The sequence below is a fragment of the Crocodylus siamensis genome, chromosome 2 (genome assembly GCF_052110815.1).
Source record: "Crocodylus siamensis isolate JL-2025a chromosome 2, ASM5211081v1, whole genome shotgun sequence".
NCBI classification, from domain to species: Eukaryota; Metazoa; Chordata; order Crocodylia; family Crocodylidae; genus Crocodylus; species Crocodylus siamensis.
In genome coordinates this window covers 285321696-285348684 of record NC_143396.1, presented here as the reverse complement: position 1 = coordinate 285348684, position 26989 = coordinate 285321696, and the positions used below count along the sequence as shown (strand labels likewise).

Sequence of the window (26989 nt, the reverse complement as noted above, 5' to 3'; positions counted from 1 at the left end):
TGGCTGTTATGATATGTTTTTCTATTAATTTAAATCCGTTTTGTAAATAATTAACTTAAGACGCACTCAATTACTTACCTACTGTATACCAGCTGGCATCTGTCAATTTGCTGATAGTAGCTTCATGGAAAGATCCATCAGGCATCTTGGTTTCAACTGTTGCACCAACCTGCAAAATAAATAACTCAAGATTATATTAGACAATTCATACATGAAAGATGAAAAACATGCACAAACTAATTCTTCAAGAAAAAGGAAGACATCAGAAAAAAACCCAAAAGCAAGCTGTTTAATGCAAAACCATCAATATTTTGTTCCAGTTATCTTCTACTCCAGCAACTTCCAACTGAACAAAATATATAATTGTTTTGGAATATATATTCCAAAACAATGCTACAGTACATACCATTTTATGCATTAACACACACACACACAGATCTTATTTACTGCCATCTAATAAGCTTGCATATTGTTTCTCTGAGTTGCCCTTTGCCAATTTATACTGGAAACATTTACAGAAACCATCCTGCCTGCAGCAATGTTTCCATACACATCCAACCAGGCCACAGGCATAGGTGAATACATCCTTTAAAACTAAGAAATTAGTTCACAAGGATGATTACTCATTCTGAGCCTTATTCAAAGCTAACAGGTGCCCTTCCACTGCCCCCATGACATCTGGTTCAGGTACTCAAAAACAAACATCAACATTTGGATTCTTACATTTTAATCATACATTTGGGAGAGGAAAAAAGATGCATACGTACTCTTAAAGGTCCTTTCACTTGATCATCTTGCACTAGCTGAGTTGAACTGTCTTGTTTCAGAGTTACCTGAAAAATAAATATCTCATAGCACCAAAAACCATGCTTAGCAATCCCTGTGATATTTAGTTAGAAAAATAAGACCTTGTGCAGTAAATAGTCTTAAAGATTCCTGACCACAAACAATAGACCAATGTTTGACTTTACACAGAGCCCAGGTAAGTACCACATGTTCAATAATCAAACTGGATAAATCAGTTAGTGGTAACGAAGATAGCCCACCTATATCAAATATCACAATTATACCATGGGAGAGGAATATACTTTGATATGTGTATGAGACTAGACATCAGTACAAACCTGGCTTTATCTGTAAATGGGTTGCAAGACTAGAGATTTAAGAGTTATGCTTCTTCATATGAACTCTAGTACTTTTAGAAAGAGTCTTTCTATATTTCACACAGTCTCCCACAGAATTCAGTCATTGCTCCAGATTTGTGAATCTGAAGACCAGACTACTTGTTAACAGAAACTTAAATTTGTTACAACTCACCCATTTAGCTTCTTTGCACAGGACTATGGGTGAACACATTTACTTTCCATGAACAATGCCCAACACACTTGCACAGCAAAGGTATGAATTACAAACAATCCAGCATTTTAAACACTAGTGAACAAGCCCTACATTTTCTTTCTAAAAATTATGCTGTCAGGAACTCATGGCCATGGAGAGAACTGTAGCAACATAAACTGAAAAAAATCAACTGATGCAGTCAGGTTTGCCTAAGTTTGCAAAAAGACTGCAAACAGTGGCTTTGAGAGGCATAAATCAGACCGTTCATTTCACCAGACTGTTAATTTTGAAACAAATATGAACGTTTAGATGTCAACATTCTCAGCTCTTTAGCAAACCCATTTAACATATGTTCCCCTACTACTGAGATGCTGTCCATTTCCCTTCAGTGATCAAAAACCTCAACTACTCACTTCCATCTATCAAATGTGCTAGCTTTCTGATCTCATCTCAGAAATTCTACGACACCATTACTAACCAATGCAAAAATCAGCTGTACATCAAGAAGTGGAGAGATAAGGAAACAAAATGACACAAGAACTACAGAACAGATCATATGAGGGTTTTTTTTTAAAGGCTCTGAATCTGTACTGAGGTCCATATAGGCAAATCTTTGGTTTCATAAAAAGTCCTACTGAATGCAATGGGACTTGTTATGGCATAAAGGCATGCCCACAGGCATCTAAGTATAGGATCAGACTTAACACTTTACAATTTTCATTTTTTTAAATGTAAATGAGACAAATGTCAAAGGTCCAAATTTGTCACCATATCATAAACCCCAGGGACCCTGTAATGATGTACAGATTAGGATCCAAAGGCAGAAAAATATCACATAGCTAAACGTTCTAAATACTTTGTCAGTCAGAGGCACAAAATCACGGGAAACAGACTTCACAGAAGTCAGCGCAAGAAAGGAAAATGCACTTCTTTCCCACAATAGTGTTCTCATTTGCACAGATTAAAACCACCCCATAAACCTACCAGGTGATGACAGAGACAAAGGAACAGAAATATTTCTAGGTTTTACTTGTTTTTTAAACTGATCAAATTGAGCTCATACTGAAGTGGAAGTACTGCGTGGACTGACAGAGTGTTCTCCCCGAGTTAAGTGTTAAAGTTTTCAAAATGTAAAAATGTACTAAACAAAAAAGAGACACCTTTCATAAAATTTAGTTATTATTGCTATACCTTATTTATGTATTCTCAATGATAGACTAGGAAGTAAAAGTCAACATTTTTGAAAAAACAAGACACACAGATAATTTCTGGATTTACATCACATCCTGCATTAACATGACTTTTTGGGATATTCATTCTTCATTTTTCACTGTTAGCATTAAAAAATGTCATTCTGGAGAAATGCCAAAATAGATTACAAGAACAGATTACTGTTTTTCCCTGTATCATTTAATGTGTGTTAAGTATTAGCACAATCTTAACCTAGGAAAGACACCACATTGATAGCACACATGGATACAGTTCACTGCTTTAGTGCAATCCACAAATGTTTTTCAACTGACAGATAGCTTGAGGTCAATGGTAAAAAGAGTAATTTTTAAGTTTGTCTTCTCTCTTCTTTTTCTTCCTAACTATAAAACTGAGGTGCTGTGCATAAAACTGAATCTTTGCACCTGAAGAGTTCATTCCTATTTCTTATTAGTCACCTAAAGTCATAATCTTCTGTTTGTGACATCAAAACTGACCACTGTGGAACAGCTGTAGTCACAAACATAAGAAGGAGATTATAAATTCAAATGAGAAATAAGTAGCACTAACAGATAAAATTATTTTAGAGACTACTGTACTTTAGCATCCTTCAAAAGAAAAAGCACACATATGCACTAAACTAACTGCACCAATGATTTTTGGGAGACAGAAAAAAAAAACTTTATAAGAAATGTCCACAGATCTGTTTACTCATATATAAATTTTAAGAGGCATGATTTTCTTTGATGTTCCTTTTTGAATAAGAAACAGAAAGATTACCACCAATATAACGAATTCTACCTTGACTTTCACTAGCCTTTTCACCGTCTTTATCTTTGCCTCACAAAAGGCACCACGGTACTTGGCACTGACATCAGTCCCGACTGTTAAGTAGGCAGGCTCATCTGCTGCCTAACAAAAAAAGAAAACATGAAAACAGTTAGTCTCTCATATTCATATTTTGTTAAAAAAAGAAATTCATTAGCACCAAGCATCATCATACATTCAAATACGCATCCAAAGTTTCAGTCCTGTTGACCATTTCTTCATAAAGTCCTAAACAGCAATTTATGTAGCTACAGCAAGTCTGACCTTCCTTTAAAATGATGTATGCGAAAAATTTAGCAATTTGTTGATGCACCTGCTAACAATGCCCCTTGATTTTGTTCCATAAAAACAGTGGAGCAGAATCAGACTAAGTGGTTTTTCCAGGCAGACCCAATTTTAGCCAAGATATTTCAAAATGTTTTAATCAGATTTAAAGTTTCACTGTCTCAGTATAATTTTTAAACAAGATGCACCAAAAAAAGATTAACAAATTGATGTTGCTACAACAGACACAGAAAGTGTTTTATAAACCATATACATGCAGAGAACAGAAAAAAGCAGCTTCAACAAAATATACTCTGTAATAAAAACGTAATAAGGAGGGGGAAAAAAATCAGTACTGCCTATGTCCCTATTCTGTCATTTACATCTAGGCATACAATTTAAAATAACAGCTTAAGGATCTTAACTGAGAAAAAAGAACAAGAATGAATCAAGGATGATGTGTTACACCACTTTTTACATCATACCAAAATACTCACAAGTGAAATAAATACATGAGCTTTGCCAGGAAATTTCAAAATAACAGAGTGGCTAAACCGCTTACTTAATACTGAGTTCATGGATAAGTTATGGGAAGTTCTGTTCTGCTACTAATGTTAACCCATGATTTTTTCAGTGACTCCTGTCTCAGTAATCCTAAATCAACAGCCTCAAAGTGTAGCATGTGCTTACAACAAAAAGGAAAAATATCTATCTATATAGACCCAAAGATCATTTCAACTCATCCTTGCAAAGAATACAGTGGGAAAGTGATATTTCAAGTTGAACAGAGATTGTACAGTTGTCATTTCAGCAGTGATACACTAACACACATAGTCTATATTTACTTAAAAGTATTCATGTGCTGATATCCACTTAAAAAGAGTTCAATTTGTCATTTCAATGCAGTGAACAGAGTGCTATCCTATTTTCTATCCCAGATTTCCAGAAACAGGGAAAAAATACACAAAGTTGCTATAACCTTTCAAACAATTATGTTAAATGCTCTTCTTCTTCCTCAAAAGTCTTTGTTTAGATCTTTATCCTCTCAAAATGCAAGCAGGCTTAGAAACTGTTAAACTTACATGCCTGTACTGGGAATGACTTAACATAGTAATCTTTTGCTTGGCTTTTTACCATGACTGAGAAAGAAGAAAAAAAAAAAAGAGAGTTGAAATACAGTAAAGCAGGGAATCAGTGTGTACAAGGAATTAATTTCAAGTTCCAACTCCGTGTTTGTTCATCTCCACAGCCAAGAAAAGTTCGTCCCACTTTGCGAACGATCCAGCAATTGTTTTGCCTCGGCCCTGCAAAAGCCGAAACAGCTCAGGCAGGACAAAAAAAGCGGCGTGTGGTTTCTGCACACTCACCAAAGCTGCTGCTAATACAGGAAGCATTTAAAGGCAGCAGCCCAAAGGCCAACCATTCAAAGGCATCCTATCTTTCTCAAGCAACGCAATGGCATCGGCTGCACCTCTGTCAAATGGAAGGCACGGGATTTCACATGAATCAACATGTGCCGATGTCCACGGCCGGGCCGGATGTTATTCTGCTGTCGCTGGAGGAGGACGCAGCAGGACGAGCAATGGTACGAAAGGCGCTGGTGGCAGGGAGGAGAGGAGGAAACAGAGAGAGAGAGCAAGCCAACGAGCGAGCTCCGGTGGCGAGGGCGACACTCCGGGGCTGGCTCCACTTACCTTCATCTTCCAAGCTCAGGCGAGGGGGTCCAGCTCGACGACTCCTCCTCGCCGCCACTGCTGCACGGGGAAAAAAACTAGAAGAGGAGAGAGACACACAGTCAGAGGCAGCTCAGGAAAGGAAACGTCTCGGCCTTCGCGATCCAGCCACAAGTCCGGGGTTGATCATTAAACACACCCCTCCGCACTGGGCGGGCTCACACTTTGCACACAGCCTCCACGCACACACACGCACACACACACTCCCAAAACACACAGAAATAAGCACACGCACGCACTCCCAAACCACACACGCATACGTGTGCACACTCACACCCCCCCCTCCGCGCGCACAGTCACACACGCGCGGGCTCCCCACCCGCCCGGTGTCACGTCGCCATTGCTCCGCTGCCCCGTGTCAGGCGGGCGCCCTCCCCCCCCGGGCCCCGCCGCCCCTCGCAACTTTCCCGGGCGCCGCAGCAGCGCGCGCGGAGCGGCCGGGACCCGCCGGCCGGAGCAGGCTGGGGCCGGGGCTCGGGCCGGGGCAGCCGCCACCCGCCCCCTCCCCGCCGCCGGCGCAGCCCTACCGGACGCTGCCCCGGCGGCGCAGCGGCCGCCTCAGCAACGACGACGACAGCGGCGCCCCCCCCCCCCGCGCTCCTCCCTCCCCCCGCCCCGACTCGCCAGCCCAATAACAAGCTGTTGAGCGGAATCGGGGCTCCGCCTGCTCTCATTGGCCCGCCGTGACGCCCGGGGGGCTTTGCCCCGCTCGGATTGGGCGCCGCGGACAGCACCCCCATTGGCCGGCGGCGCGGGCAGCGCATTGGCCGGCCGGCGACGCAGGTAAGGCGGCGCGGGCCGGCGATTGGCGAAGCCCCGCGGCTCGGCTCCATTGGGCCCCGCCGAAGTGAAGTCAGCGCTCGCCTCACGCCGGTTGGTCGGAGCTTCTCGGCGGGGATTGGGGGGAGAGGGCCAATGTCGAAGAGCTGGGCCGCGCGGAGCATGCGCAGTGTTCGAGGGTGCCCGGCGCCATTTTGTGAGGGACTCTTTCCCATTTTAGGCCGCAGGAGATAGGAAGCAGGAGCGGTTGCCGCTGCTGGCGCCGCCGCCGCCATCCCTATCATCCCCATCTCTGTGCCCTGCGGTGGGGCGGCTGCTCCCTCCCTGCCCGCCGTGAGGGCGCAGCGGCGCTCAGGAGCCGGGCCCGGAAGTGAAGAGAGCCGCCGGCCCAACCCAGCCCCCGCCGGGGAGCCGCGGCCCGAGGAGGAGGCGGGGCGAGGAGACGGGCGGGAACCGGCCTCGCTGCTCCCTGCCGCACCGGACGAGTGAAGCTGTCGGGGTGTGTCCCCGTGTGTGTGTGTGTCCGCGTGCGTGCGTGCGTGTGTGTGTGCGTGTCACTGAGAAGCGAAACTGCTCTTCTTCCGTCCCCTCTTTCCCTGCCAGGGCACGAGGCTGAAGCCGGACCCCGCTCTCGCTCCCCTCTGAAGGAGCCGGTTTGAGGCTCCGGCTGCGGTTTTCGACCTGCCCGTGCTCGAGCCCCCTCGGGACATGCTGGCCACTCCTGTTTTTGTCACTACAGACACACCCTGAGCTGTCTTCCCGTGGCGGGCCTCAGTGGGGCAGCGTGGCTGTCACCCAGTGTGGTTTTGTGTCTGGTGAACAGCGGTCACACACCTGACATGCCAGCGTGTGGCACCTGCGAGAGGACCTGGAGGTGCGCTAGGGGCCCCCGACGCCCTGGCCGAGGATCCCTGCATTGGCGCCCGGGTGGTACGTCCTGAGCGGCAGTCGCACACGTGTCTTGTACGGGCAGTTGCGCGGTCAGGGGGTGCCTGGCAGTCGGTCTTTGGTAAATTTAGATTCTGATTTATCTTTGGTAAACCTAGACTCAGCAGGCCTGTTTCTCCTTTAGGGTGAATGGGGATAATTTCATAGTGTGTTTCCAGATGCTCAGTAACTATCAGGGACTCGTACTTTTTTCAAACTACAGCATATTACAATAAAGCGTCTTATTATGGTGAATTTCAGGAGGGAACAAAGCTTATCAAAATGTGCTTTGCTTGTAAAGATGTGCAGCATTTCGTATGGTTGTTCTTGGGGTTGCCGTGTAGTAAATAGGCCAAATAGGGTTTCATACCTTGTTTTATAGGTTAAAGCAAGCACCTAAACTGAAGACCTGAATCTTAAATACAGCATTATCTTTAAATATGGTAAAGATTTAAGCTTGGTTTAAAGCTTTACTATGTGTTTAATTTCATTACTTGAGGTAAGTAATGAACTTGAAATTTGAGGTGGGTCGAATGCCTTTGCCAGCACTCCTGTACCTACCTGCTGCTGCTTATTTGGGCTCCCCAGCAAGTGAGAATTTGCAGGCATTTACTGATGGGGAGCTTCTTGGGGGATCAGGACTTCAGGTATTGTCTGCTGAATTATGCCAGGATCAGCAAGAGCAAACTGTCCTGCTGCTTGCAGCTTCTAAGTCTGTTCTGGTTTTAGGGTTTGGTTTTATTAAATTTGAAGTGTCACAAAGAAACCGACAATCCCTTACACTGCTCTTGGGAAAGCTTATTAGTTGGGCCATATCTAAAATTACTTTGAAGATTAATGCGTTAGGAAAGAGGTGACTGTGGGAACCTTTAAACCTATATGCTTGAAGGTCAGACCCATGTTGTGATCTTTTGAGACTGGTAATTGTTTGGTAACTGGAACAAATAGTTTGAAGAATTCTGTCTTTTTTTGGTCCTTCAGGGGTTTTTTGGTGGGTGGTTGTTTTTTTTTTGGGGGGGGGGGGGGTTAATAATTGAAAAATTCAGTGTAAAGTAGACCATTAGTTCTCTTTATAAACTGTTCAGATTCCGTAATGGATAAACTGGAGAGATGGTATTACTGCTTACAACACAGGATTGATTTTTACTGTCATCATTATAAGTGTATTTAAAGCATGTGAACACATAGCTTGAAGGCTGGCCCTTCGACCCTTGTATCATTTGTTTGGAATGCAGTGCTCAAGGCATGATTTTAGATTGTGAATTTTGGGACAGGAGTTATGCTTTTTATATAGTGCTGCATACTCAGTAAATGTCAGTTTAATCCAAAACTAATAAGTCTCATTTGGCATCTGTAACCCAAGAAATGTTGGCCACCTGCTGATATGTCATTGGCAGCAAAGACCATGTGGAAGGTTTAGGAAGTTCCTGATGTATTAGTTGCATTCTCTAAAACAAAATACTTTTTGTGTCTTGTGGATGAGGGGACTACATTCTATGTGTAAATATGAAAAAAGTCCAGAGAGGAGGCTAGCCAGTCAGTTCACCAAAGAGTTTAAATATTCTGCACTGCTCCTCTTTTTTTTATTTTATTGGATATGCTCTTTTTTTTCAACGAGATCTGAGAGAAGCCATTTGATTTAATTTAGATTTTTGTTTTTCATGGAAACATGAATTTCAGGATTCAGTATGAAATGACTGTTTTATGTACTGAAATTTGAGAGTTTTGTTTTTTGTTCAGTTGGGCTTTTTTAGACGCATTGTAGTGTAAATACTTTACAGTTAGAGCCCGAATTAGGGTCTGTTGCATATCATTACTTTTTCCACCCTCACTTTAGGAATATCTTCTGTGGACACAAGTTTTTGTGATTTAGTGGATTATATAATACCTCCAGAAACCTACTTGCCATACAAAACTACTCTGGGGGGGGGGGGGGGGCGGCTTCAGAAGGAGATCAACATTAACAGCTTCTGCTGTGATTTATGGAAAGACTCTTAATTCTTCGTATATCTTTCTGCCTAATCTTTCAGAGAGACATTGAAGTCAGAATTCTTACACTGTGCATTAACGTAAGAGCTTTATGTAAGAACAAATTTTAAAATTTGTTGAAAGATGAAAAGCTGTCCATGTCCTATAACTTTGTGAGACTTTTCATGCTCTAATTAAATGTAGGTCAGGGGTTGGCAACATTTTTGGGCAGAGTATCCAAAAACACCCGCAACCTCAACTTACGTTGGGGTGCTAGTAGCATATGGCAGGGGAACAACCAGGGGCCCAATCCTTATTGTGTTAGTTAAGTCCAGCACCTTTTGTGGTCTTTGCATACCACACTCTGGCACCCATGCTGGGGTTTGTCTACCCCTGATATAGGTATTGAACAGTTTTAATCAAATATAAGAATACAGATGGTAAAAGACAACCATATCTTGAATTTTAAAAACCCAATGCTTTGAAAGCCTTCTACTGACCAGATCTGTCAAAAAATGATAGCAAGACTGAAACAGTGAATTGTGAATTTTATTGTATTGCTTACAGGAGCATAAATAACAACCAAAAACAGATTATAAAAAGGTTTCCCCCTGACTAGATCATCCCAGCCAAAGCTTTGTTTAGCTGGGTCTTAAAAACCTCCTCAGCCTCTTTGGGTAGCCTGTTCCAGTGCTTTCCCCTCCTAGTGACGGAGTTTTTCTTAATATCTAACCTTCCCTTGATGCAACTTGAGCCCATTGCTCCTTGTTCTGTTGTCTGCCACCACTGAGAACAGTCCAGCTCCATCCTCTTTGGACCCCCCCTGCAGGCAGTTGGAGCCTGCTGTTTAAACCCCCCTCTCTTCTTTTTTCCAGACTAAAAAAACCCAGTTCCCTCAGCCTCATCAGTCGCATGCCCCAGCCCCCTAACCATTTTCATTGCCTTTCGCTGGGCTTGCCAGTTTGTCTACCTCCTTTCTGTAGTGGGGGGCCTAAAACTGGACACAGTTTAATTTGTGTACACATGTAAATCCAAATGGCTTTAGTTGCATTCAGAATACTGAATACTGTTTAGCTGCTGCTAGCTTCTCTGTCTGAGCTTGATAGACAGAGGCCAGTCTATCTTTGCAAGCGTCTAGAAGATGTGTGGGTGGCAGGTCCTTGTGATGCTTGTTTTGTTTCTGGTTCTCTGTCGGTTTTTCTTTGTCTTTTCCCACACTTCCTGTCCTGTCTAACCAGTGGTATGGACGGCACTGGTGGTGAGCGTATGTTCCAATAATGCCTCTACTTCACCCTTCCTTGAGGTTCAGGACCTCTGCCAGTGGAATTAGCATCTTTCTCCAGAACATGAGCGCCATATAAATGCCACAAAGCTGTTATCATATCATAAGTGATTATGAACTGTGGGGAAAGAATGTATAAGAAAGGAACTAACACCCGTTAATGGTTGGGAACTGTCACTTAAGGGGGGGGCAAGTCATGTAAAAGTAACTAGATTATGGACAGAGAAGGGTTAATCTAGTCTCTTAGTGAAAACGGAATATTTTTTGTCACTGTTGAGAAGTAGCAAATTAATAATTTGACATCTGGCAATGTTGACTGCTTATGAAGAGGTTTTCTTTGTGACCAATTCTGGGCTTTGGTTGTGTTCACAAAACATACATACAAAACCCAGCGTGCAAGTCATGACCAAGCCCCTGCTTATCTTTCATGTTCTTGATTTGAGCTGCTGTTGTGGAAGCTGCAAATACGAGTTGCTCCACAGGAGAGTTAAACGACACTTTGTCCTGTTCCCCCCCCCCCAAAGTTACTGATGGTTTCTTGGGTCCATGCCTGACATTTAGTTGGTAGCTGTTTAGTAGTGTTTCCAGATATATGGACTAGTTATTAAAATACACCACAATGTTCTGAGGCAACGCTAGAAACTGCTCCAAAGCTACTCGGAAGAGAGACGATTCTTGGGCAGCAGTGCTCACTTCACAACTACCGCTGCGATTTCCTCTGAGGATGCTAGTGAAATGCTGATTGGCACTCGCACCTGGGTAGCTCTTGTCAACAGTGTTACCAGAAGCTCCACTGATCTCTGGGAAAAATTAAAATCTCATTATTATGGAGTTACATGAGACACACTTCTGTTCTGCTCTGTGGCAGCGATTTTCAGCCAGGCTGGTCCTAACTTAGATAATGCATTGCTGAACTGTGCATGCATCAGTGTACCTGCCTGTGCCAGCAGGAGTCTTGTGCCAAGAAAAGAGATTTCAATTTCTGGCTTGCCATTTTCTCTTTAGTTTCAAACCAGTTTGCTTGCTCTGCATGTTTTCTGGCTTGCAAAGCACCAATCCTCCAATGCTAAATGTGCTTCTTTAATGTTCTAGGACAGATACAATAAAGTTCTTATTCTTTGTTTTCATGTGCAGAATTACTGTAAATAAGATTATTTTTATGCTTTCCTGCAAGCTTTTCCTATCATCACAACCACTTCACTTTAGTGGAATACTGGCTATTCTGAGAATAGGGTGTGGAAGCAAACATTTACTTCAGGTTTCTTATTAAAAATGTCTCTTTCACTTGTGGACATACCATTCAGTAACTTGTCTTTCTTGATACAGACTAAGGTTCGAATTGGAAACCAAACATTAACTGTGATATTCTTGTCTGAGTCACTGTATGTGTTCAGTAGCAACTGAAAAATCAACACGTTGGTAATCTATTGCCCTGGAGGCAGAGATCTGAGTAACAGCTTTCCCAGCTGGATGTTGACTTTTAATCAGTGGGAGCCAACTTTTTTTGGCACATGTGCCACATTAAGCCCCACACCTTCCCTGAGTGCAATTCTTAATACCTTTCCCCTGCCTACTCTGCTTGCTTCTCCTTGCCTGCTTTCTGCTCCTTGCCCATCAGTCTGCCACATAGAGGCTGCTTGTGGCACATGTGCCACAGGTTGGCCACCTCTCCCTTGCATCTTTGATCTGCTCTCTTCACTTTAGGGTTGGGACAGGACTGTACTTCTTGTCACTTTTATGGAGACCTTGGGACCTGCTGTCTCAGCAGAGACTAAAGGGATTGAAATAAATCAGTTTGTAACTTTGCATTTGAAACATATGAGGGATTATATTAATGTCCAAATCAAATAATTGACTTTTTTGAATGTGGGGCCAGATTATGAACTTTTTATCTCCCAGTGGGCCAGCAGGAGCGGGCTCTCACATGGCCTGTCCAGGCTGCCCACGGCCTGGGAGTGCAGGGGTCAAAGGGTGCCGCCTGACCCTGTCGTGTCCTCCCTGTCACCTGGGCAGCCTTGGATGCTCCCACAGCTGTGTGCCTGGGCTCAGCAGCCAGGCGGACATGTGGGGACTCTACAGGGGGGTACGGGATGTGCAGGGACACCCCCCCGCTCCCTCTCCCCCAGGGCAGCCTGAGCCCAAGTGGCAGGGGTCCCTCCCTCCCCGGGCCCCGTGACTCATCACCCCGGCGTCATGTGTGCGGGGGGGAGATAGGAGCAGCGCCAGCTTCCTGCCCCAACAGCTGCAGCAGTAGTGGCAGCAGCATCTCCTGTAGGCCCGGCTGCAGCATCCCTCCAAGCTGGCATCTGTGCCTCCTGCACCTGCCCACTGCACCCACAACCTGCTCTAGCCCACGCAGCTGGTGGGGACTGGCACAGGCTGAGGTCAGCATGCAAATGAGGAAAGGAGGGGCGGGGCTAGGAATGGAAACCCTGCAATGTGGGAGAAGGGAGGAGGTGGCATGCAAATGAGGGAGGGGTGGGGTGAGGAAGGGACACAGTGAAATAAGAGGGGAGGGGAGGAGCCACACCACGTTGGCAACGTCAAGCTGACGTGGTGTATGGGGAACCTTGTCCCTTCCCTAGCCCTTCAGTAGCCATTAAGAATCTGCTGAGGAGCTGGGGGAGGGACAAGGGGTGGGAACGAAAGTAAACCGTTTACTTTAGTTTCCCATCGCAGCACCACAGGCCTCAGAAAATGGCTTGGCGGGCCGCATGGCAGCCCACAGGGCATATGTTGGACAAGCCTGGTTTATAGGGTGCCAGATTAGATGTATCCACCCCTAGCAAATGCATTTATGCTTTCTTCCTGGTCTCCTGAAGTAAGACTGTATCCTGCATTGTTGGCTGGATACACTTTTTTGGTATTAAATCAAGTTGACACATACTTGCATGCTTCATAGATGCAGAGTGCTTCTACAATTTTTGTTGGGTGTAAATGAATGTGTTGTAGAGCTTCTATGCAAAAATGGGTAAGTTTATGGGTTGGTTTGTTTGGGTTTTTTGTGGGGGGGTTGTGAGAGTTTAGGTAGAGATTTTTAATATGAGAATGGATTGCATGATTTTTTTTTCTCTTTCTTCTTTTGGCAACTGAATATGTGTCCTGGTCATTGAAAGTGCTGTACACTTGAAGCTTCTGAATTTTGAATGGGATTTGTTAGCATTCAGGATCTCTCTTGAAAAAGAGGTCACTCTTGGATGACTAACTTGTAGCATCTGTATGATCAGTCTTGATGTCACTGTGCGGTAGATGGGCCATCCAGTCTCTTACCCAAGAAACTGTCATTGATTTCCCCCCCCCCCCCCCCAAATTAAAATATACCATAACTTCATTCTGGCAGAAAAGAAAGCCTTCTCAAAATCACTGCAGAAGAACCACTTCATTCCCTTGAGGGGTTTTGGAATAATTTGTTATTAAAATCTTTACTTCTTCTATAGCTCCTTTAACTGTCTTCAGTTCAATTCTTAAAAGTATGTCTCTTGATATGCAGCTAATGACTATTGCAGGAAGTAAAACTTTCTGAGATTTGAATAAATTGTTGCATAAACACTAAGACATGCACTTATTCAGTGAGGATTTTTTCATTAAATTGAATCTCTCCACTTGTGCAGGACATTTGTTCCTAGCAGAAGGAACTGTCCACAGTGAGTACTCTGTATCGGAAGTGAGTAATTTTGATTCTGTTGCTTTATTAGCATAATACTTTGCAGGTTTCAGAGTCTTTTATTTTAAAAAGTTGCTTCAGAATCTGGAGTAGGGCTAGGGATGCTCAACATTCCTGTAAATCGGGTTGTATGTATGTTGTTGACATGGTCAGTGACTCCACCCCGCCCCCGGCCCTCAAACCAGGGTGCCATGGTATGTGATTCACAAGATAAATTCAGATTTCAAATATTACCACTGTAATGTCTCCCTTTTGGGGTTTTTTTTTTTTTTTTACCCCTGCTTTCTTCCTCCTCCCTTCCTTCCCTGCTTTATCTTTTGCCTTTCTTATCTCTACCTGTTTACATACTCACTGACATTCTGCCACACTTCTAGCTTTTCTCATTCCTTGGAGTCTCAGAACAGCAGAGACTGCCTGAAGAAGGGTGACTACAGTTGAAAACTTGCTAAGAACTTTTTTTCCAACTAGTTGGTTGGTCTAATAAGAGATCACGTCTACTCAAAGGACCTTGCCTGCAGACGTCAAATAGGAATTTGTGGTTGTGATCTTTCCAAGTTCTTTGCAACAGAAAAGCTCCTCTGTTTTTTCTTAACTCAAGAATGGAAACTAAGAGCTGATATTTTCCAGGGGATGCCTTGGGTATGGAAAGGGGGAGAGCCACCGGCTTAGGTTATACTCAGAGTGGTAGTAAGAGTTTGTATGAAACCGAAATGACTAGAATGTCTTGTGATTTGCATTTTCAAGACTTACTTTGTTCCCATTGACCTGTCTCTTTCCCCTCCGCCCCCATTACCTAGATCCAAATAAGTAAAAGGGCAGTTCCATTCCAGATCTGCATATTTATTACAGATATATACTTGTAGCTGAAATAAATTTCATAACTAACCTGTTTTTCTTTTTAAACAACAGTGGCTAAAGGTATCTGTGGGGGGGGGGTTGTTTTGTTTTTTTGTTTTGTGTTTTTTCATTAGCTTTTTTGTGGTGCATTGTTTTATTTACCAACAGTGAAAGTACTAATACCTAGAGTAGCTGTCTAGTAGCCATCACATGCAGTCACAGAAACCTGGACCTGGTTTGAAAGAGAGCTTACAATTTGAAAAGCAGTTTTTGAAAATTTTTTTTTTGTGGGCGGGGGGAGGTTCCTTTTAGTCTACTTCCTTTTTTTTAATACGTCAGCTTTTTGTGCTACTATTTACATGTATGTGGTAAAATGACAGATAGCAAGTATTGCCTAGATGGCTTGCTCCTTCTGATTTCTACCTAAAGCACGTTCCTCTCTAGCACTGTCTTGTCCCAAACTCTTAACTTGTCAGTTAGACTTAACTTTTCCTTTCTCTTTTTTTTTTTTCAGTTTAGTTGCTGTCACTTCTGACCTTTTTTTCTTGATCTTTATACTCCTTTTAAAATTCACAAGCACTAAAGGTATTAGCCAGTAGTGGGTTTTTAACTTCTGACGTGTGTTCCTTCTCTGTGTCCTGTAAAATTTCATAGCACTTGATAAAAGCCATTTTTAATCTTGGTGTGTTAACGTGGCTTAATTTTGATATTGTTCCTAATATAAGCAGAGAAGAAAGGAAGCATTAAAAGAAGCTGCTGTATGACTACCTCTGTTTAGCTTTTTGCTGATGAGTAACATCATATGGCTACTTCTGATACCATGAATTGTGAGACTTATACATTGGTTTTGAGGGATGAGGGGGTTAGCTATGCCTTGAATCTAATGCAATATTTCACATCTTTCCCGGTCACAAACTATGAGGCAGATGTGGGAAAACAACACTTCATGTAAAAACATGACACCCTTGTACTGTTATACTTCCCTTCCCTATACGGAAAGGCTTAGAGTTCAGAGAACTGAAATTAAGGATTGCATCAAGTGCTGTGTTTAAAATAGATAGCACGTCCTGTCTTAAAAACATGCTTGTCTTGAGGCTGCCTTTGAAAGCTGCTAACATACTGTTTAACTTTAATAGATCTTTGTCATAGTCATTGTTCAGGCATTGCAGATCCCTGTTTTGTTTTGTTTTTTAAAGTTGCACAAAAGAGACCACTTTAATACTAATGAATCTTTTGATGTATAAGACCAGGTGACACTTCATCTACACAACATAGTTACTGACTAACTTCTGGGTGGTGTACTAAAACTACTTTGCAAATGGCTAATTGGCTTCTGCTGACAGGGATGACTTGTTTTACTGAGGCTTTTTGAGCTTTCTGTTTTTGTTCTGAGTGATATTATCCTGAATGACTATGGACCACATTCAAATAATAATAGTCATTCCAAACGTGCCCATTACTTAACATTACAGTAGACCCATTGTGCTAAACCTGTGACCCACAGGCTGGGTCTGGCCCCCAAAGGAATTGGGACTGGCCTGCAGTAGAGGGCATCGGCAGCAAACCGCTCAAGAATCAACAGCGGGCTGCTGGGCCCTGCCATATTCCCTGCCCTGTGCTTTGTGTTCTCCTCCCTGTTCTCTTTTTGCTTTTTTTCCTCCCCCCTACTCCCCCTCCCTTGTGACAGGTGTTTACTGGAGGTAAGCTTTTCTTCTTTTCCTCCCTTCCTCTGCCATTGGCAGCCATTCTCTTTCCCCCTCCCCTGCTGGAGGGGAACACTGGCCAACGCTGCAGCCAGGCACCAAGCCTGCTGCTCTGCAAGACTGTGTTCTCCTGCAGTGGATCATCCCCTACTTTGTCAGATACTGAGGCAAACTAGATACGCAGGCAAAACTTTTAGACTTGAGGTGCTTCTCCAGAAAATGTCAGCTCTTGGCTTTCACTTGTTTCTTGACAGAAAGACTTGAACAGGTCAGAATGTTTTGACACCAGGGACTAACTAATAAGTACAGACATTTGGGGGTGGGTGAGCGGGGTGGGGGGCAAAAATGGTTGTATTGGGTTCAAAATGGCTACCCAATATAACTTTACCTTCAGACCTGGTCTCAGTAATCAGAAAGCAATCTAAACCCGTAACTGTACAGAAGCTTCCACACGCAGACCAATCTAAAAATGGCTGAACCTGGTCTAAGATAGACCTGGATCAAGGTTCGATCAGTGCATGGAACTTGTGTAGTTTCCTGTGGAGCCCTGGGGCTAGGAAAGCCCAGCTGCTGGCCCCAGAACTGTGCTTCTCACACCCCCCAGATCTGGCACTATGGGCTTTCTTTAGTTCCTCCACCCCTTGCCACCCCATCCTGCGTACCACTCCAGGTACCAGTTTTATCAGGATTCACTATTGCTGAAGCTGTGCATGTAAGCCCCAGTGGAGGGAAGGATGGAGGGGTAGGTTCGTCTGGAGGGGAGGAGCTGGGGGACTAAAAGTAATCCGATGTCTCCTGCAAACTCTTCTGCAGACCCCACAAGTCCCCCTGATCCCATCAAACCCTCCTGGAACTTCTCCTTTTGCCCCCAGTCCCACGGCAGATGCTCCCCACTAGCGTAGAATCATAGAAGTAGGGTTGGAAGGGACCTTGTAGATCTTCAAGTCCTACCCCCGCCTGGGTGAGAGAAAAGACTGGACTCAAATGAGTCCAGCCAGGTAGTCATCAAGCCTCTTCTTAAAGATCCCCAGGGTAGGGGCCAGCACCACTTCCCTAGGAAGTTGGTTCCAGCTCCTAGCCGCCCTAACTGTGAAGTAATTCTTGCGGATGTCTAATCTAAACTTCCTCTCTAATAATTTGTGTCCATTGTTCCTTGTCATGCCAGGTGGTGCTAGGGGAAACAGTGTCTCCCCTAAACCCTTCTGGTCCCCCCCTAGTGAGTTTATAGACAGTCACCAGGTCCCCCCTCAGCCTTCGCTTGTGAAGGCTGAACAGGTTCAGGTCCTGCAGTCTTTCAATGTAGGGTGTGCCCTGTTGTCCCCAGATCATGCGGGTGGCCTCCTCTGGACCCTCTCCATGTTGTCCACATCCCTCCTGAAATGGGGCGCACAGAACTGGACACAGTACTCCAGCTGTGGCCTGACCAGCGTCGCATAGAGGGGGAGGATCACCTCCCTGGCTGTACTTGAGATGCACCTGTGGATGCACAAGGTGCGGTTAGCCCTGCCAACCGTGACCTCGCATTGTCGGCCCGTGTTCATCTTGGAGTCAGTAATGACTCCAAGATCCCCTTCTGCTTCCATCCTCTCAAGAAGGGAGTTTCCCATTCTGTAATTGTGCTGCTGGTTTCTACTGCCCAAGTGCAGCACCCTGCACTTGTCAGTATTGAAACGCATCCTGTTCATGTCAGCCCACTCCTGTAACCTGTCCAGGTCTTGCTGCAGTCTTTCCCTCCCTACTAGCGTGCTCCCCTCACCCCACATTTTGGTATCATCAGCGAATTTAAACAGGTTGCATTTTGCCCCGTTGTCCGAATTGCTGATGAAGAAATTGAACAGCGCAGGCCCCAGGACCGAGCCCTGGGGGACTCCGCTGCCCACTTCCCCCCCAGGTCGAATATGACCCGTCCACCACCACCCTCTGAGTACAACCCTTGAGCCAATCTGCAATCCATCTGTGTAGGCTTCAATGCCACAGTTGCCTAGTTTTTTAATGAGGATGGGGTGGGAGACGGTGTCAAAGGCCTTGCTGAAGTGTAGAAAGACTACATCCACGGCGACACCCGCATCCATTGCCTTTGTGACCTGATCATAAAAGGCAATCAGGTCGGTCTGACATGACCTGCCCCTAATGAAACCGTGCTGGTTGCCCTTGAGCATCATCCCTGAAGCCGGCCCATCACAGATGGGCTCCTTGAGGATCACCTCAATCCTAGGGAAACTCTTTGAGAAAAGACTGACGGGCCTATAGTTGCCTGGGTCCTCTCTCTTCTATAGGCCCATCAGTCTTACCTCTGTCCTTGGGAAACTTGCCCCTTAGCTCCTCCCTGTCCAGATTTGCCTTGGATTGGGTGCCCATTTTGAGCCCAATCTAACTCCTTCCTAATGTCCCCAAATGTCTGTACTTAACCATGGATTCCTACTCAATTTCTGGGTTTATCTTGTAGAATGTAGATCATGTTTGCATACCTAACAATGCTGTTATAGTGCAGCACCTTGTTTGAGAATTACTGCACCAAATCTAATTGTTTAATTACCACGACTCAAGGCAACTCATAGGTAACGGGGATGGAAGACTTCTGTAATACTGACACTGTTAAAACCATTTACTAAAATACACATGGGTAGGGAGGTGGCTGGAGAGCTCAACCTATCTCCCAGGTCCCTGTGGGACACTACCATGTGTGGACTGTTAATTATGCTAGACTGCTCCCTGTTTCTCTTTGCAACAAGTTTTGGCTGGCTCAGTAATAGAGAATTCCATCTGAATAAAAGTATCTAACCGTTTAAGAATCCTTCATGTAACAGCGGAGTAGAAATGAAAGGTGCAGAAGAAAGTTATTTACTTGCAAAAGTCAAGTAATGCAGCATGCCTGTTGGTGGGTATTGTTCTCCATAAATCACAGAAATTAAAGGCTAAAAGAAACCTTGACAAATCGAGTCCAACCCCTGTGGTCTGAGCAATAGTGCTGAGATCCAATGATCCCAGCAAGGTGTCTGTCCAGTCTCCTCTTGAAGATTTCCAAGGCTGGGGACTGCACCACCTCCTTGGGAAGTCTATTCCAGATTCTGGTCACCCTTACTGTAAAGAAGTTCTTCCTTACATCCAACCTGAAACAGTCCTTTAACAGTTTATGGCCATTGCTCCTTGCCCTCCCCTAGGGCGCCCTAGTGAACAGATTTTTCTCTCCGCTCCCAATATTCACCCCTTACATACTTGTAGACGGCTACCGTGTCCCCCCTTCTGTCTTTTCTTCCCCAGGCTGAACAGTCCCAGATCCCTTAGTCTTTTTCACAAGGTTTGTCCTCCAGTCCCTTTAATTATTCTTGTAGCCCTTCTCTGGACCCTTTCAAGATTTTTCCATGTCTCTTTTGAAGTGCAGCGCCCAGAACTGGACACAGTACTCCAGATGCATGTGCTGATGCATCCCAGTATGCTATTAGCTGTGTCAAATACAGCATTGCGCTGGCAGCTCATGTTCATCCTGTGATCAGCCATAACCTCAATGTCCCTTTCAGCTATTGTGCTGGCCAGGCCATCTCCTCCTAACCTCTGTTCGTGTCACTGGTTACTTATCCCCAGATGAAGCACTCTGTATTTATCCTTACTGAACTGCATCGGGTTCCGCTCTGCCCAGCTTTCCAGTTTGTCCGGGTCCTCTTAGATCCGCATCCTGTCCCTGCCTGTGACTTCCTTTCCTCACAACTTAGTATTGTCTGCAGACTTGGCCAGCGCGCTTTCCACATCCTCATCTAAATTGTTGATAAAAATGTTGAAGAGCACAGGGCCAAGAACCAAACCCTAAATATAAGGATTGTGAAATCATTTGACAGACATCAAGGTAGAAGAGCTCGAGTGCCTAAGTCTCTTCTGTCCTTGATTAACCCTGCTTAGTAACGTTACACAGAAGGCAAGGTAGATTTGCACCCTTTTAGAGACTGACTGCATCTCTGTGATCATAGGTTTACAGCCACTTATTGTAACTTAACGTGTTGCAGGTTTTTTAGCACATATTGTAATAATGGACACGCAGACCTGAGACAGAGAACTACAGGTAGCTGTTTTCTCAAATTGGCTCTCACAACTTTAAATAAAGTGAAAATAGCTTGTTCTTGTTGCATGCAGTTTGAAAAGCTATATATAGCGGGTGGCAGAAAAAAGAGTTCCCTGTCGGAAAGGGAACAGATAAATAAGAAAATGGGTGGGGAAAGAAGTCTCGCTGTGCTTGTGGTACTGGTGTGCTCTTAAAGCTATTATTCAACCAGAATTGTCTCTGTTTCCTGTGCAGTCTTTTAGGGATACCTCTTGGTTTCATAGTTGTGCTCCCAGTTACCAAACTCTCTCCATTCAATGCTTTTTGTACTTCCTTTTTGCCAAGTAATAGACCCACAGCTCTGTCATTAATGTTGGGAATCTATAACCAGTGCTCACAAACATTAACACTTGGCCTTGATAGCTCAGAAACCACATGAGCATTGTTAACTGGAGAACCACATGTACATCCCTAGATGAATTGTGGCAAATGCTCTTCTTCAAAAGAAGAACCTGCAATGCTTCCACTGTGACTGATAGAGACAATGTATGTATGTGTTCTATTATTCATGATTGCAGGAAAGACCTGCCCAACAGATGCAGGGAGAAACACTTGCGTTAAGAGGTGCAGTTGATAAGTTGAAGAGCCACTTGTGCCTCAGGAGCTGTAGTACTGCTACATTAACGCATTCATATGTCTGGTGAAAAACCCTCTCATTTAGCTGTTTTCACTGGTGGGAAGAAAGTTAAAAATAAATAAAACTTTTAGGTTGGCACATAGAGATCAGCATAAGAGGAACCTTATCTTGAAATGAGTCTCCTCTTCAGTTTTTTAGGTTATGCTTGGGAAATCCTACTTGAATTTGTGTGTGTACTTGTCACATTTCAAAGTGGACAGGGCAAGAATTCTCATCTTTTACTGAACCAGCTGTATGGTTGGTATAGACATAGGCAAGTTTTTGGATATCTCAGTTCCCTTCCCTCAGGCCTTCTGAGGTGTAGAAGGTTTTGTGTTTATGCAAATACTTTTCTTCGGTTATTTAAAAATGATAAGCTATTGTAAACTTTGCTTTTTCAGATGCAGTGTATGAAAATGTTGCATGTGAGGTAAAAATGCAAAATTTTAACACTTTTTTAGTCCATAATGGTTATGTAAAAGCAGCATAAGTGGAAGGATGCAAGCCAGTAGAAATCAGCGTCCAAGGCTAGAATAAAATGTCCAGGGTTTTGCACCTTGAAGTCGCCATTTTATATTCTGGGGTAGTCTGGAAAATGTTTCTTTCCCCCCTTGCATACAGGCCCTCCCCCCCGAGTCAGGTTTCCTCTCTACCTAAATTCAGCTCTATCTGACAAACAGCTCACTTCTTGCATTCTAAGAATACCTAGCCACCTGAAGTTGATCTAAAAGATGTTCCTGAAGCTTGCTTGGCAACAGTAGAGAGCTCAAATGTTGGTGAAGTGGGGGCTGGGAGAGGAGAGGAGATGAGATGCGACTGGAATCTTTGTCAAGGTGTTACCCAAAAGAATTCAGGGGCACAGAGAGCAACATCCTTTCCTCTTTTTGTGCTTAAATTCGACAGTAAATTTTAGTTCCTAGCTGATAAACAAATGAGCACATTATCACTTGTAGCATGAACTAGACAAGTGTGCTATCTGTTTTCACAAAGCTGCATTCCTTCATGGAGGCAAGGCTTTTGCCTACTGACTCATCTACAAAATGATCACAGTAAGTGAGAATGTGACAAGTCCAGTTCCATCAAATACCAGAACAGTGATTCATCAAATACTGAGCAACGCAAGTAACAAAGACCACATGAGATTTTAAATAGCAGCATGATTTTTCCAAATGGAAACTAGCCACTGCAGTGGATCCAGATTATACTGTGCAGTTTTAATTTCTAAGATGCACAAATTTTATTTGCCACCAATAGTTAGAACTACAAGTCAACTATGACTTGGTCCAGTTCAACATAATGGACCTGCAACCAATTTGGTTTCTAATATACGAGTGAATAGGTTGTATCTAAGAAAACGGGGAGGCGGGGGGTAAGAACACTAGACTGGATTTTTAATGCTAGTTTTACACCAGCTAAAGCCCTAAGGCTTATTCAAGAGGTACAGCCCTCTTGTTTGTTTATTTGGGAAAATACAACATGCTTTTGGGTTTGCATAAAACCTGCTTGATTGCCTGTATAGCCTTAGACTTTCCAGAGAAAATTCTTTTGTGCATATTAAAAAATATTGTAGTGAATATAGTACTTCAGACCAAGGATAGAACCGTAGGCCTATGCTTTAAGTGTATTAAATTATCTGACCGTAGCACAAGTAAGATGTCTACTTTGAATCCCAAAACAAAGTTAAGATGAGGAAACCTGAATGAAATTTTCCAGCTGTGAAAGCTGGCAGCTGTTATGCCACAATTTTATAGGCTTGGCTATGTCATAGAAGAAGCAGAATCATGGGCCAGGTCTACACATGGTGTGGACACTTGGTTCCCTAGGGACAACTAGCAGTGGCACACTTTGTGCTGTCCCTGGTTGTCCCTGGGGAACGCCTGTGCCATGTGCCTTCTGGCATGCAGCAAATTACCCAGGTGGGGTAGGGGAGGCTGGGCACTCAGCTGGCCCCCACAGCCTTACCTGGGGGCCTCCCGGGGCTGCAAGCAGCAGCAGTTTTGCTGTGCAGAGCCTAACCGGCAGCTGCAGCATAGCTCCTGGCTACCCAGCCCTGCTTTTAAGTGGCGCACGCTGCACTCTTCTGGACCTCCAGGGGTCAAAAAAAGAGCAGCATGGAGAACAACTAAACATGTGGTGTGTGGCTGTCTGGATGCGGCCATGGAGTTCAGACCGGACAGGAGCAGGACTTGGTGCTCTGATAGGACGTGTGGAGCACTAGAGTGTGACATTGAGACGGTCTGAAATCTTTAAGCTTTCAGAATGGCAAGAAAAACAAGCGCTGCAAGCAGTACTTGAAGACTTCCTGTTCTGTCAAGTCTTTCCTTATGTGGTCAGTCTGGATTGCAATCTGCTTGTGATGACTAAAGTAACAAGAGGGGTAAAAGTAGATCATGTGAGTCTGATCACATTGTTTTAACTCTGGGAAGTTGAAGCTTCCCAGTTGTCTCTGACAGGAGTGTTTCTCCATCACAAGATGGAGAAAAGTCTCCACCCTTTATTAATGTAAGCAGTTCAGAACTCTGTGAACTCTGCATCCCAGTATCCTTGTATAGAAGCAGTGTTAGCATTGGCTGGTTTTTAATACTTACATTTAAATGTATATATTTTAGGCCGGGGTGCCCAAGGGTTCTCATTACTCTGTTCTTTGGGTTTATGTCAGAGTCCATCTAAGGAGCTCTTCCCCTTTCTGCCCATGACTTGTATTCCAGCTCCTGGAGAGCAACCAGTTCCCTACTTTAATCTGTTGAACCAGACTCCTCCTATCCAAACCTCCTTTCTCTGTTCTGTAACTTTAGTCCCCTTTTATCAAGTGACTGGCTCAATCCCCAATCAAGCTGTTAGTTACTACGCCACTAGTGTTCAGCCTTTGAGAACTGCCCTGGACAGCAGCAGTCTACCTCAGCAAGATGCTTTTTGAGAGGATAGTTTTATTGAATTTCCATTGCTCCTGGATGGGGGGAGGGAGCTGTCACTTAACATCTTTCACTCTCAATTTCTCTACACTTAGGAATTTCACCGTCTCAGCTAACATTTAATAAATTACCTATACTGTCACATCCATACTAAACTATGAATTTTGACGACGTAAGTTCAACTAACTCATTCGTGGAACAAGGAAAATTTTAACTAAATAGTGAAGGCAGTATATAGCACCTGATCACAGGCCACCGTGATTTGCCATTCTAAACATGCCCAACTACTCCGAGCGCTTGTCTATCTAGAAAGATGGGTATTGAGGTGGGTGCTTCTGTAATTTCAGGTGCAGGTATTGTAATCCAACTAATGCTGGATGTTTTCCATAGTTGAGGATTTAAGATTCTACTATTCTTAGGAGCCTGCAATACTGGATTTACCAAAAACTTAGCGCTAAATATTTTACTTTAAATACTGACCTTAATTTTCTGCAAGGCACTGATTACTAACATTTGTGAAAAATCTTGTTGGCTGGTGCAGAGGTACTTTGCTAATTAGTCTGCTCTCTAGTTCTAGATCTCCAGTTTGAGATTATTCTCAGATTTGATCATGGTGGTGAGTGGTAGTTCATACAATTGAGTTATGGCCATAGAATTTGTAAGTCATGATAAGCAGCTTGCAATAACATCTCTGTTTTCCTACTGGGGCAGAGAACTGTTTGTTTCATTCATGTAAAATGTATGAACCTCAGCTCTTACTCATATTGATTCTTCAAGATTGTCAACTGTTTGAATGCTGCTTCTGCCATGATTGTGTAGAATTGAACACACAGCTTTAAATTGAGCTAAAAATTAGCAGAGGAAGTCCTAGCAACAAAATGGCTTAGAAATTAACTCTAATTCCCCTGCCTGCCTCCACTGAGGGTGTGCTAACAGACTTTTCCAGGCATTGCTCTATTACTTAATTCAGGCTTTCTTCCCCATCCACCCATTTGCAATACAGTATACGGAAAGTTTAGCTGCCTTCCTCCAACCAGTGAAGCCTGAAACGCATGTGTTACTTTTAATACATAGCTTAGTATATAGCAGAACAAACATTCTTCTGGTAACTTGGCTCTAATTCAACTTGAGAGCAGAGACTGACATCACTGCATTACTCACCACATTGTTACTTGTCTAACTTTACTGTTCAGGTCTGAGTTATATCCAGCATAACTGCTTACTGCAGGAAAGCTTGAATTGTAAATGGATGGTTTTCTGTGATGTTTTAAATCTGACTCGGTTGATTTTTTTTTTTTTTTTTTTTTTTTTAATGCATCTCGTTGCAGGTGTTGGTGTAACATGACTTCTGCAACAAGGAGCTGGTAGATCTTGCTTCTTTCTATCTCGAAAGGAACCTATTATTTGCAGCTTCTCAGTTGCTGTGTACTTTTTAATTTTTTTTGTATTTGAGTATGTGGGTGGGGACGAAGGAGGTTCTGTTCTTAACCTCATGTTCACCCAAGCTGGCTACTCTGAAGAACTATGGACTGTTCCTACTTCTCACTGGACTCTAGAGCTGAATGCTTGAACAGTTATTCTACATTACTTTGATCCATACCAGGATATTAATTTCTATCTTGACCAGTGAAAAAGTTGTGATGACAATTTGAATAGTGGTTCCTTGAACAGATCTGAATTATTGGTAAGATTTATTTGGACTAGTATGTTTTGCAGAACTGAGTAACGAGACTAGCAGGGGCATAGTTTCCACTTTTTTGAAAACACAGAAACATTTTAACCAAATTGGAATAACTGCCACTATCTTATGTTCACAAAGTGACCATACATTGGCATTAACTGGAACAATCATTGGCTGGGATCTCCTAAGTAAGGCAGGCACATGCAAGCTAGATACTCGTGCTGGGGCTAAATAAGTAAATATTGGTTGATCCACGCATGGTGCACTCTGGTTCACCAGAGGACTTCCAAACTGAGCAGAAACTTAACTTCAACATTGACCCCCCCTTCCTCCCCTCTCAGTGAGGAAACTGGCTCGTTCTGCACTGAATTGCTCATAGTTTCATAGTTTCATAGTTTCATAGTTTCATAGTTTCATAGTTTCATAGTTTCATAGTAGCTAGAGTCGGAAGGGACCTAGGTAGATCATCTAGTCCGACCCCCTGCCTTAGCAGGAAAGAGCACCGGGGTCAGATGACCCCGGCAAGGTGCTCATCTAACTTCCTTTTAAAAATCCCCAGGCTAGGAGCCTGCACCACTTCCCCTGGAAGCTGGTTCCAGGCCCTAGCCACCCTGACTGTGAAGTAGCGCCTCCTAATATCTAATCTAAACTTACCCTCCGCCAGTTTGTGACCGTTATTCCTGGTCACTCCTGGCAGCGCACGGGGGAACAGGGACTCCCCCAATACCTGCTGATCCCCCCTGACCAGTTTGTAGCAGGCCACAAGGTCCCCCCTTAGCCTTCTCTTGTGGAGGCTAAACAGGTTCAGGTCCCGTAGCCTATCCTCATAAGGCCTGCCCTGCTGACCCCTGATCATACGAGTGGCCCTCCTCTGAACTCTTTCCATATTGTCCACGTCCCTCTTGAAGTGTGGCGCCCAGAACTGGACGCAGTACTCCAGCTGCGGCCTGACCAGTGCCGCATAGAGGGGGAGGATCACCTCCCTGGACCTGCTCGAGATGCATCTGTGGATGCATGATAGGGTACGATTGGCCTTCTTGACTGCCTCCCCACACTGCCGGCCCATGTTCATCGTGGAGTCAATGACGACTCCAAGATCCTTTTCCGTCTCCGTGCTGGCAAGAGGAGAGTTCCCCAACCTGTAAGTGTGGTGC

At 44.1% G+C, this 26989-nt stretch overlaps 1 protein-coding gene and 1 long non-coding RNA gene across 7 annotated transcripts in view; one reads left to right on the top strand and one right to left on the bottom strand.

The window, feature by feature from the left end:
- Positions 1–5966, bottom strand: part of ARID4A (AT-rich interaction domain 4A) — a 62375-nt gene extending 56409 nt beyond the window's left edge. For 4 of the 5 annotated variants that reach the window (XM_090034281.1, XM_090034284.1, XM_090034285.1 and 1 more), the window contains exons 1-5: positions 5900–5966; positions 5334–5410; positions 3349–3459; positions 768–833; positions 79–169 (exon numbers count right to left, since the gene is read on the bottom strand). In XM_090034281.1, coding sequence (XP_089890407.1) covers positions 79–169; positions 768–833; positions 3349–3459; positions 5334–5339 — 274 coding nt within the window. In that variant the 5' untranslated portion in view covers positions 5340–5410; positions 5900–5966. Of the gene's footprint in view, positions 1–78; positions 170–767; positions 834–3348; positions 3460–5333; positions 5650–5899 lie in introns of those variants that run through there. The other variant, XM_090034283.1, reaches the window with a different exon arrangement.
- A 376-nt stretch (positions 5967–6342) lies between these two features.
- LOC149872327 (uncharacterized) overlaps positions 6343–26989 on the top strand; it is a 32451-nt gene continuing 11804 nt past the window's right edge. The window contains exons 1-2 of one of the 2 annotated variants that reach the window (XR_016440390.1): positions 6343–6651; positions 6892–7082. This is a non-coding gene — a long non-coding RNA (uncharacterized LOC149872327). The remainder of the gene's footprint in view (positions 6652–6891; positions 7083–26989) is intronic. The other variant, XR_016440389.1, reaches the window with a different exon arrangement.